Genomic DNA, 12,996 nt, shown 5'->3' with positions numbered 1-12,996 from the left:
TATGGAGATCGATGTGGATATTTGTATATGTATTTAGACATAGATGTAGATATGTATTTTCCAAAAAATTTAAAAGTGCATTTGAACTTGTGAAAAAGTCACTATTTGTAAAACTTGATTTCTACAACTTGGCCATACAGATTCATGGTATTTCTAACTTTTGTTGATTGTTCTGCCATTGTTTTTTCTCTTTTAGCTGACAGTTCTCAGTATTATAACTTATAATGTGTACTTGAGAACATTTTGCCCATTTGATTGCTCATTACTCTTTTTAACTTTAACAAAGAGTTTCTGGGGCGCCTGGGTGGCGCAGTCGGTTAAGCGTCCGACTTCAGCCAGGTCACGATCTCGCGGTCCGTGAGTTCGAGCCCCGCGTCAGGCTCTGGGCTGATGGCTCAGAGCCTGGAGCCTGTTTCCGATTCTGTGTCTCCCTCTCTCTCTGCCCCTCCCCCGTTCATGCTCTGTCTCTCTCTGTCCCAAAAATAAATAAACGTTGAAAAAAAAAAATTTTTTTTTTAAAAAAAAGAGTTTCTGTCTGAGTTGTAACTGTTTTACATTCACTGCTTAAAACCATATCAAAGGTAGTATGTGTCATATCATTTCACTTCCGGTAAAAAAGGAAAAATAGGTATTCTAGAATATGTTTGACATAAGTTACTCAGAAGAATTAAGTACAAGAATATATATGTGTGAGAGTCACAGCATACTTAGGTCTTACCATCTTATATATTGTTAATGTGGAATTCTGCTGTCCACAGCCAGCCCATTTGATTCTCAAACTAAGCTCAACTTAGCCTTTGTTAGTAATAAAGGTAATGTTTTGGTATATATATTTTACTTCTTCCCTTATTTTATAATTAATTCAGGGCAACAAAGAATGTTACAACTTATTAGGCCCCCTCAAAAACTCTAGTAATTAGTATTATTTAATCATAACTATTCCAATTATTTATAGCTTATGAAAAATATACTTGAAAATAATAACATAATCTAGTTTAGGATATTTTACTCCATTGTTTTCACCATATGTTTAAAGTTCATATATTAAAATGTTTCAAGGTGGTATTATGTTTCTAAAATTATCTGGTAATCATATTATTAATAGATGACTTTGCTATCTAGTTAAAATAAGTAACTATAAATAAATTAATTAGTTATATATATTTTGTAATCCTCCACACTACTTAGAAAAGAAGGAAGACAACTGAACTGTATGCCAGGCACTAAATTACATATTAGAGATAAATATGATACTGTTGCTGACCTTGAGAAGCTTATAGGCTCAGAGAAAATGCCTGAGACCTAAAGGGTGAGTGGTAAGAATTGACCTAATTAAAAAAGGTTGGAGATAGGGAGGGCTTGGGGCATAGGAAAGAATTAATAGCAGAAGGAAGGGTATATGGAAAGTCACAGAGAAATGAAGTTGAGCTGTATGTGCCTTTTAGGTGTCAGGAACTGTACTTGGTATTTATTCCTTATAACAGTATTCACAATAGGTATATTTATCTGTATTTTACATATGAGGACACTGAAGCTAGTGTCAGAATTGAGACTGAAACAGTGATTTGATGCCAAGATTCTTTCTGTTATGGTCATTCAGCTTCCTACCCAGCACTGTTGTTACGTCCATTGACCTGAATAGTTGTTCACTTTAATACTGACATATTTCAAGGAAGAACTTTAACAATTATGATCATATTATATCAAAGCATTTTAAGTAACATGACATTAAGTTTCCCTGAATAATGCAAATTAATATTTTTTATTAGAATTTCAAGATAAAGAAGAACATTCCTTGACTCTTCAAGAAGAAAGTCCCATTGTTTGTACTAATAAAGCCGTAGAGAAAATAAGTCAGGAAAGGAAAGTAGACAAGGTCATTGAAATTCAAGCATCAGGTATGCTGTATGCTTTTAAAGTGCATTCAAATTAAGTGAACTTGAAGCCTTTTCTGAGTATCTAGGACATACCTGATTTTCCATGTTATTTTCTTCACTTGTTTCAGATGTTTCATCATGCCATTCCTACTTTCAAGTTATTCCTGGGCCTGGAACGCCCCCATTCACTGCCTCTGCCCCTTTCCATTGCCCTACTCCAGTCCACTCAGTGTTATTTCTCCCTTCACTTAAACTCCTGCTTCTCTATATTCATCAGACGACAGCAGACTACAGCTGCTCACACCGTTCTGCCCAGTCTGGAAAAATGAACTGATGTTGCTTACTCCCTCTATTCTTTTACCCATTGTCAGCATGATGTTAAAAAAGCTACCACCGTTGGGGCACCTGGGTGGCTCAGTTGGTTAAGCATCCAACTTTGGATCAGGTCATGATCTTGCAATCCGTGGGTTTTAGCCCTGCACTGGGCTCTGTCCTGACAGCTCAGAGCCTGGAGCCTGCTTCAGATTCTGTCTCCCTCATCCTCTGCCTCTCCCATGCTTGTGCATACCTCTCTTTCTCTCTCTCTCTCAAAAATAAATAAACGCTTAAAAAAAATTTTTTTAAGCTATTGTTTAAATGATTAAACAATACTGATTAAAATGTTTGCTTCTGCTGTGAAGAATATTCTTTGACTCCTAAAGAACAGCCTGCTTAAGAATATCATGCTCAGTCTCCTGCTCCCAGCAAGTCACCCAGACTCTCCCCTCCCTGGAGTCTCTGCAGAGGCTGTTTGACCAGCAGCTCTCCCCTGGCCTCCCTCCATGGCCTCAGGTGCCTGGTGAGGCCAATCCAATCAACATGGTGGCCAAGGTCAGCCAAGTGACGAATATCTTGACCTCCATTGAAGACAAGGTCAAGGCCTTGCTGCATGAAGGCACCAAGTCTCCCCATCAACGTTCTCTCATCCTTCCCGTCACCTTTGAGGTAAAGTCAGAATCCCTGGGGATTCCTCAGAAGCTGCAGCTCAAAGTTGATGTTGAGTCTGGGAAACTGATAATTAAGAAGTTCAAGGATGGTTCTGAGGACAAGTTCTACAGCCACAATAAGATCCTGCAGCTCATCAAGTCTCAGACGTTTCTGAACAAGTTGGTGATTTTGGTGGAAACTGAGAAGGATAAGACCTTGTGGAAGGAATATGTTTTTGCTGATTCCAAAAAGAGAGAAGGTTTCTGCCAGCTTCTCCAGCAGATGAAGAATAAGTACTCGGAACAAGCAGAGCCAGACATGATCACCATCTTCATCAGCACCTGGAACATGGGTAACACCCCCCGCCTCCCCAAGAAGATCACGTTCTGGTTTCTCTCCAAGGGGCAGGGAAAGACTCAGGATGACTCTGCCGGTTACATCCCTCATGACATCTATGTGATCAGCACCCAGGAAGACCCCCTGGGAGAGAAGGAGTGGCTGGAGATACTCAGACACTCCCTGCAAGAAATCACCAGCATGACTTTTAAAACAGTTGCCATCCACACCCTCTGGAATATCCAAATCGTAGTGCTGGCCAAGCCGGAGCATGAGAACCACATCAGTCACATCTGCACCAACAATGTGAAGACGGGCATCGCCAACACGCTGAGAAACAAGGGAGCCGTGGGGGTGTCATTTAGGTTCAACAGAACCTCCTAGGGCTTTGTTAACAGCCATTTGACTTCTGGAAGTGAAAAGAAACTCAGGCAAAACCAAAACTATATGAACATTCTCTGGCTTCTGCTCTGGGAGACAAGAAACTGAGTCCTTTTAACACCACTCACCACTTTACCCACCTCTTCTGGCTTGGTGATCTGAACTACTGTGTGGACCTTCCCACCTGGGAGGCAGAAACCATTGTCCAGAAGATCAAGCAGCAGCAGTACGCAGACCTCCTGTCCCATGACCAGCTGGTGATGGAGAGGAAGGAGCAGAAGGTCTTCTTACACTTTGAGGAGGAAGAAATCATGTTCTTGCCCACCTACTGTTTTGAAAGACTGACTCGGGACTAATATGCCTACACTAAGCAGAAAGCCACAGGGATGAAATACCACCTGCCTTCCTGGTGTGACCGAGTCCTCTGGAAGTCTTACCCGCTGGTGCATGTGGTGTGTCAGTCCTATGGTCATGATCTCACGGTTTCATGAATTCAAGCCCATGTTGGGCTTTGTGCTGACAGCTCAGAGCCTGGAGCCTGCTTCGGATTTTGTGTCTCCCTCTCTCTCTCTGCCCCTCCTTTGCTCACTCTGTCTCTGTCTCTCAGAATAAATGAAAAATAAATTTAAAAAATTCAGAGCAAAAACAAAAAAGAATATGCTCATTATTAACATCAATAAGAAAATATGACACTGTTTTTTAATATCTTTTCATTCTCTTCAGTTTTATTTACAACCTTTAGATGGTAATGCAAATCTTTATTGACATTCTAGTGAAAACTAGAAACAATTTGTCATTGTTATAAATTTGTTTGGCTTAAGGTTGTAAGCTAATTTCAGTGGGGGGAGAAGAAAAAAAATTATGTGGTTCTCTTTATATGGCTCTTCATACTTGCCATGCCAAATTAGTTAATGAATAAATATTTTCTAATAAGCAGGATAGTCATAAAATTATACTAATTCTACAGAGGGTTTTTGGTTTTGTTGTTATTAGTTTATTTAGAATAAATATTCTAAAATGAGCCTCTGTACAATCTCTTGATCTTTACTCAGAAAAGAATTAGGATGGAGTTCAGTTTTCCAAGAAGTGACATGTTTAATTGGTTTGTCAAAAAGAGCAAGCATACCATCCTTATAAAACACTATCTTTAATGCTTTTATTTTCACAGATAGCCAGTGCCAAGCATTCTGTCTCCTAGAAGCAGCAGCTACTCCTATCTTAAAAAAACTTGTATGCCTCTGTACTCTCCCTGCTGCTAATTGGACATTTGCCACTGTCATTTTTGATGAAACAAGATTCCTCTTAAAGGAACAAGAAAAAGTAATAAGTGATGCTATTCAGCAAGGTGAGTACAAATAAAAATCATACTATTTAAAAGGATATAAAGTTATGGATTATTGTATCAAATGAGTAAAAATTGAATATAGTAGGTATAGTAATTAGTCATGGATGACGGCATAACTGTAATTCAGCATATGACAACCATAAACCAATATTGGAGGATCAGCTAAGTGAGGAGAAATAGGTAATGAATATCATCTGGCTTTGCTTCTCAGTGATACTCCTAATTGACATATATTACTTGACAGGTTCCTATTGCCCCCAAACCAAATTAACCCTATTATTGTTAACATCTGAACCACCTAATTCCCTCCCAAAAGTGGGGTGGGGGGGGGAGGTAAAAAAAATAGATTAATTAAAGTCACTCCTTAACTTTTGCTTCTGGACAAGATGGAGAAACAGGGATTGGATTTACCCTCCTTCAAGGAGGAAAAAAAAACAAAAACAAAGATGAAATACATGAAACCAGTTTTTAAGACCCTACACATCAGGCAGTGAAGCACAGTGATTCCTGAGAGATGGGAAACAAGGTGAGCCCTACCATTGCCCTAGCTTACTGCCTTGAAAGGGTTGCCAGGCCATAGCACAGGGAGAGGTACCGGGGCAGAGTCAAGTGGACAGTCTGCACTGAGGAAACAGAACTGAGTGTCCAGGGAGACCAAGGCCATCTAGCCTCTTGGCTAGAGGTCAAAGGATAGAATATTAGAGAACAGAGAGCTTCACACAGAGTATTCGGCAGAGTACTGATCAAAGAGTGTATATGAGGAAACCACTTGAGGTTGGGGAAGGAAACCATCTGATGGGATTAGAGGGAATAGCACCCTGCATTCACACAGGGCAGGGAATAATGCCTGCTACCACCAGCTAGGCTAGAAAAACTCATAATTCATGGGGCACCCAACAAGATAGAATTCACAGTGTCTGACATCCAATCAAAGATTATTAGGCATAACAAGAGACAGGAAAACACAACCCATAATGAGAATAATCAATCGAAGCAAACTCAGTACTGACAAAGATGTTAGTATTACTAGAGAAGGACACTAAAACTTTTTATAACTGTGTTCCATATGTTCAGTAAGTTAGGGACATATAAAGGACACAAATCAAGCTTCCAGAAATGAAACTACAATGCATGAGATGAAGAAATGCACTAGATGGGATTAATGGCAGATTAAATATTGCAGAAGAAAAGATTAGTTAACTTGAAGACATAGCACTAGAAACTAAAATAAAACACGGGTAGGCAAAAAAAAATCCAACAAAAGAAAGAAAAGAGCATCAGCGAGCTGTGAAACAACTTCAGATAGCCAGACATAATAGCAACTAGAATTCTCAAAGGAGAGGTAAAAAGAGGGTAAAGAGAAAAATATTTGAAAAAATAATGACTGAAAGCTTTCCAAACTTAGTAAGAACTAAAACCCATAGATCCAAGAAACTCAGTGAACAGCAAGCACAAGAAACATAATAAAGCCACACCGAGGCATATCATAATCAAATTGCTCAAAACTCGCAGTAAAGAGAAAATTGTAGGAGCAGCCAGAGGGAAAAGAAAAAGTATGTTACATAAGGAAAGCAAAGATAAGGATGACATAATTTCTTGTCAGAAATAATTCAGGTGAAAAGACAGTAGAGTAAAATCTTTAAAATACTGAAAGAAAAAAACCTTAGTTGTCTACACTAGGCAAAAACATATTATGAAAGCAAAGGTAAAATGAAGATGTTTTCAGACACATGAAAGCTGAAAGAATTCATCAGCTGCAGATTGGCATGATAAGAGATGTTCAAGAAATGTTCTCCTAAAGGCAGAAGAAAAATGATACCAAATCTTATTTCTCTGCCCTGTTCTTATCCATTCCAGGTCATGATTGACTTGTTTCCACAAGTCCTTAGAGGGGCTGAATATACTAACCCATAAATGGTTCTCCTGTTGCCCCTTGTTCCCAGTGACTACTTCTTATTTGCCTTGATCTTCACTAATTGATTAGATGAGCAATTTTCAAATTTTTCAGCAGAACATTTTGTACAAATAAATATTTCATGGGATCCCATTATATAAAACATGGAAAAGTAGAGCTTCTCTGGTTAAATTGGGGCAGTGGGCCTTGACTCCTATCTTCTTGGTTTCACTTTTGCACATAGTAAAATCCAATCTATCATCTTCAGAAAGCTCTGGAACTACATGGAACACATTAAGTAGCCAATACATCTCTTGTATTGTAAATACACCTCTTGTTTGAGTCATATCTTTGGACAAATATTCCCAGGTGTCTACCTCCATTTCAAGGTATTGCTTTATGTTATGATCCCCATCTTTCTCTTCACCAGTTGGCAAGTTACGAGTTGAATTTGCTTTTTGTTTCATAACTGGGAATCACTGGCCTTTTTTCCTACCAAGAGTAGAAATAATTGAATATCCTTTGTAAGCAACAAGAATATGAACACTAAGGTTAGCTGTCTGGGTTTGAACGCCAGCTCCACCACTTATTTATTCACAAATTGACCTTAGAGGGGCGCCTGGGTGGCTCAGTTGGTTAAGCATCTGACTGTAGATTTCTGGTCACATCATGATCTCACAATTTCGTGAGATCATGCACTGGTAGCACAGAGACTACTTGGGATTCTCTCTCTCTCTCTCTCTCTCTCTCTCTCTCTCTCAACCCCTCCCCCACTCACGCTGTCTCTGTCTCTCTCAAAATAAATAAATAAACTTAAAAACAAAAACAAAAACAAAGTGACCTTGGACAGTTACTTTACCTTGTTCAGACTATTTCCTCATCCATAAAATGAGGATCATGATAAACTTGTCTGATAGGGTTATTATTATAGATTCAATGAAATAACCAGCTTACCTACAGCCTGGCATATAGTAAGCACCTGATAATGAATGTTAGCTATTATTGTTAAGCATTCTGATACATGTTCTAAAATTCTGATGTGTATCTTATGTTTTTAAATACATTTCTGCTTGCTTAGGTACGAATGATGAAAGAGAAATGACATACAAGCATGCTGCTCTCTTACATCTTCTGGTAACAATTAGAGATGTCCTTTTAACATGCTGCTTGGACACAGCATTGGGTTAGTGGGATAAATTTTTATTTTCCCTTTTAGTCCTATTGAAATATTTTTTTTTCCTCTTTTACTTGCACATTAAGCACTATATACATTTTGACATAATTCTAATAGAATGTATATTTTATGCTGCCTATATTCATTGAAAGAAATCATTTGTAACAAATACCGTCATTTAAAAAAATAGGTTTAGGATTCTCTAATCTAGGCCTGAATTGTAGACTCATAATGGCCTCAAGCAGATTTGATTATATAATCATTTTCATGCACTACTTTTTAATGTAAGATGATATTTTGGCATGTACATTTTAGGTCCTCATTGAATGTCGTGGCTTTGAATCTTTGCTAGGTGAATATAACTAATATAACCAAATTATTAGTAGTAAGATATTTTACAATTTTTTTAGTTTTACATGTAAATTAGGATATGAATTACTTGAGAAATAAAAATCAAACTATTTGAATATATTAGAAAACGTTAAGATTTTGGAAATTATTTCCAAACTATCAAAATCATTAAAATATCTGTCTCAATACATTACTACTGCTTTAGGCCCCCTATTGCAGGATTATTTAGATTTGTTTAGTAATGGTATACTTATAGAATTGTTTTATAATTTAGAATTTCTAGAACCTATTTAAAATATAAAGTGAAAATAATTTTTCTCTGATCTGTGACCCAGAGGTTTTGTCTAATCTATGACCCAGACAACTATTTCTCTAATCCACGGTTTTGGTAAATACTGAGCAGCAATGAGTTACAGCTGTCCTCCCTCTAAGCACTGGAAATAATAATATTTGGCCAAGTATTGTATTAGTATTATCTGGTCAAGTATTATAACTATGTTACAGCTATCTTTAGAAATCCTAACATGTTGCTTTTCCTTTCTTCTCCAATTAAACCACTTGGGTATTGATGCTGGATCAGGTTGTTTTACCTCCATCCCAAGAAAACTATGGATTGGGGACTCCAGCCCTAGTTTACAGAACCCGCAATTGGTATAAGGGTGTAATATCACATGTCCTTCTATTTAGTCATCTGTTTTCATTATACTTATCAGCTTCCATGAAAGGTCACCAGTCCTACCAAAAGCAAGGCTGATTATTAAAGCATAATAATAAGGCAGAATATCAGAATCTAAAACATCTGAGCTCTCTGTGCTATAGAGAGAGTGCAGTTGTGACTCACTGCTGCTCAAACTTACTAGTATTAGAGAATTAGAATTAGAGAAATAATATTTATGGAGGATTATTTGAAGTATATTCACCTTTAAGTACTCTTACGATCTACACAAGGATTAAGTGAGACCATTAAGAACTATGTATTTGGGCTGAATGATTTTTGCTCCTCAAAGAAATACTTTTGCTCAATCAAACTTGGTCATTGCTATTTGGCTACCTTGAGGAATACTCTAGAAGTAAAATTAAAATTCTTGTTGGCAAGCAAACTTCTTAAGCCCTAGGTCCCAAGCCATAAGGAATAACCAAGCCACTTTGGACATTTTTAGTGGAGAGATTTCTCACTCTAAACCTCTCAAAGTCAAAGAGTGAATTAGGTTGTCCTCTTTTCTTTTTTTCTTTGCGTAGTGGCAGAGAAAGAAAGGTCCGTGGGGGGTCTGACTGCCTGCCCTGTACCCTTCTAGAATTCTGTTTTTTTCTCCCAGCTGCCAATTTGTTACCTCTCCCAAGCTAGCAAGGTAATGACTTTCAAGATTAAAGGTATAGTCTCACTTCTGGGCTTTAACCCAGAAATAAATTCAGTATTGTGTAATGGGTACTGTAGTAAAGATAGGTACTAATGATACAAAGGATGGAGACTGTTACCTTTAAGCTGAATGTTTATTTAAAAATAAAGGGCTCCTGGGTGGCTCAGTCTGTTAAACTTCTGACTTCAGCTCAGGTCATGATCTCATGGTTTGTGAGTACCAGCCCCACTTCAGGCTCTGTGCTGACAGCTCGGAGCCTGGAGCCTGCTTTGGATTCTGTGTCTCCCTCTCTCTCTGCCCCTCCCCTGTTCACGCTGTGTCTCTTTCAAAAATAAATAAACGTTAAAAAACTAAAAAAATAAATAAATAAATAAGTACGAGTTTGCTAAGTAAATAAAGTATGAAAAGGTATTATAGGCAAAATTAAGAGCCCATAAGAATGACCCAGTGGGTGTGCTGCATACAGTTCCATGTAGTTAAAGTGAATAGTACAAGGTAGAAAGTGGTAAGAACTAAGCATGAAGACATAAAAAAGAGCCAAATCATGAATAGCCTTGTAAGCTGCACAAAAGAGCTCAGACCTTATTCTGTAGATGATAGGGTGCCATTGAAATAGGGATGGTACTGGATTAGGCTTCTCATTCAGAAAGTTAAATCTAGAGAATCAGCAAGAGGTTTGGAGATTAGAAGGTAGAGAGAACATGGGGCGCCTGGGTGGCTCAGTTGGTTAAGCGTCGGACTTCGGCTTAGGTCATGATCTCACAGTTCTTGAGTTCGAGCCCCGCGATGGGCTCTACACTGACAGCTCAGAGGCTGCTTGGGATTCTCTCTCTCTCCCCTCTCTCTCTATGCCCCTTCCCCACTTTCTTGCTTTCTCAAAAATAAACTTAAAAAAAAAGATAGAACATAAGTCAGTTTAAATTGCCCATCAGTCAGGGGCGCCTGGGTGGCGCAGTCGGTTAAGCGTCCGACTTCAGCCAGGTCACGATCTCGCGGTCCGTGAGTTCGAGCCCCGCGTCGGGCTCTGGGCTGATGGCTCAGAGCCTGGAGCCTGTTTCCGATTCTGTGTCTCCCTCTCTCTCTGCCCCTCCCCCGTTCATGCTCTGTCTCTCTCTGTACCAAAAATAAATAAACGTTGAAAAAAAAAAAATAATAAATAAATAAATAAATAAATAAATAAATAAATAAAAAATTGCCCATCAGTCAAGCTGTACTAATGTAAAATTTGAATATGCACATAAATATAAAAATGTGAACATAAACGTAATTTTAAAATATATTATTTATTGCCAAAATATTCAGTGAACACCTGACCTACATAAGTTACTATGCTAGGTGCTTTTCAGTAATTCACAGAACTCACTGTGTTGTGGAATTACCAAGAGAGCTTTTAGGCAAAAACCCCCGAGATACAATCTAAATTTACTGAAGATGAACTTGCAAGGATAGGTCGCAAGATTCTGTGTTTGGAAACTGCTTGTAGTGGGTCTGAATTTAGGCTCTGCTGTTTTTGCAGTTATACAAATAAATTATGCATAAATATCATGGATTTATCCCAAGAGCTTATAGACTGAGATTGTCATATACATAAAGAACCAAAAATCAAGTACAATCTATTTATTCTACAGATAAAATACTAAGAAAATTCCAATGGGGTGGCATTTCCATAGGACTTGCATGTAAGTGTAGATCAAGCCAGAAGGCAGGAAAAGATGGGATATATTCGAGTATGTTGTGGTAGCTTAAAAGAGACATTTGGTACATAATTTTAAGCTTTACTCAATTTTAAGGTTTCTATTAATCAATATCTTTGATCAAAATCATAAAAGGATTAAAGTAAATTTTAATTGTTATGACTCTTGTTTCCTTTTAATTTTTACCATGGAGTTTCTCAAAGAATGAAAAGATATGCCTTTCCCCCCTACTTTTATTTTTAACAGGATATTTGTCAAATGCAAAAGAGATCTACAGAAGCATTTTAGGCTCCTATCTGGACAACATTTGGAGACAGCTGGAGATTGTACAGTTTGTTAGGGAAAAAAAGCCTGAAACCAATTACAAGATACAAGAACTGCGATGCCAGATACTAAATTGGATGCAGAGTGAACAGCAGATTAATGTAAGTACTGGAATAAAGCAGATAACGGTAATCAGCTTAAGTAAGAATTGGATTGGTGATGGGCATTAAGGAGGGCACTTGTTGGGATGAACACTGGGTGTTATACATAAGTGTTAAATCACTGGATTCTACTCATGAAACCAATACTACACAACACATTAACTAACTTGAATTTAAATAAATTAATTTTTAAAAAGGAATTGGATATAAGATAAATTTTTGCATTTAACTCTGAAATTATGAAGTAGTTTAGACTATTTGGTCCCTTGACAGTTTTCTCCTTAAGTAAGTTAACAAAACAGAATCAGACCAAGAGAAAGGATGATTTTGCATCATTGTTCATATGTCTTGAATTTAAAAATACTTTAATTTTTATTATACAGAGTTCTCTATGGATTGACTCTCCAAATCTCAAAATTGTTGTTTGGTACTTTTAAGTTCATGGGCATATACCAGATAACAAAACTACAATAATTTATTTTTAGATATTGAGCCAGAATCTCATCTCATATGATTCTACAAAAAAAGCTCTTAGTTTATGCCTTGGATTATATTGGGGATTTTTGCCCACGCTACTTCAAGCATATGAAGGTTGCATTACTAAAGACTTAAGAGGGGAAGCCTGAGTGGTTCAATTGGTTAAGCACCTGGCTTGGGTCATGATCTCACAGTTCATGAGTTCGAGCTCTGCATCAGGCTCTATTCTGACAGCCTGGAGCCTGCTTTATATTCTGTGTCTCCCTCTCTCTCTGCCCCTTCCCTGCTCATGCTCTGTCTGTCTCTCTCTCTCTCTCTCTCTCTCTCTCTCTCTCTCTCAAAGGTAAATAAACATTTAAAAAAAAGACTTAAGAGGAAATACTTTCTTAAATGTTTTCAAGCTGAAAAATGTTTCAAATACTTTACACAAAATCTGGATGTAAATGTGGCCTTCTTCTTCTTCTTCCTCTTTGCCCCTCCTATATCTTTATCCCCAACTCTGTGGTTACTTGGATAACTTGCCTAAGTCATTAAAATAAAGTAAAATAATCAGTAAGAAATTTAAAAAATTGAAATTGATTTATTGTCCTCCCCCCAACCCCGTGCCAAAAAAAGAGCTGTGATGGTAAGTAGGAAAGTATAGCAGCAAATCATTGGTTTTCTCTAACAAATTCAAACTTGTCTGAATCGAATTTAACACTAACAATGCAGGCAGAGA

At 37.7% G+C, this 12,996-nt stretch overlaps 1 protein-coding gene across 1 annotated transcript in view; it reads left to right on the top strand.

Moving 5' to 3' along the window:
• Positions 1-12,996, top strand: part of SHOC1 (shortage in chiasmata 1) — an 86,630-nt gene that overhangs the window by 46,019 nt on the left and 27,615 nt on the right. The window contains exons 14-17 of the mRNA XM_045468675.1: positions 1,770-1,898; positions 4,729-4,905; positions 7,878-7,982; positions 11,623-11,801. Coding sequence (XP_045324631.1) covers positions 1,770-1,898; positions 4,729-4,905; positions 7,878-7,982; positions 11,623-11,801 — 590 coding nt within the window. The remainder of the gene's footprint in view (positions 1-1,769; positions 1,899-4,728; positions 4,906-7,877; positions 7,983-11,622; positions 11,802-12,996) is intronic.

This window comes from Leopardus geoffroyi, chromosome D4 (assembly GCF_018350155.1).
Source record: "Leopardus geoffroyi isolate Oge1 chromosome D4, O.geoffroyi_Oge1_pat1.0, whole genome shotgun sequence".
NCBI lineage: Eukaryota > Metazoa > Chordata > Mammalia > Carnivora > Felidae > Leopardus > Leopardus geoffroyi.
This window is presented reverse-complemented; position numbering and strand designations above follow the sequence as displayed.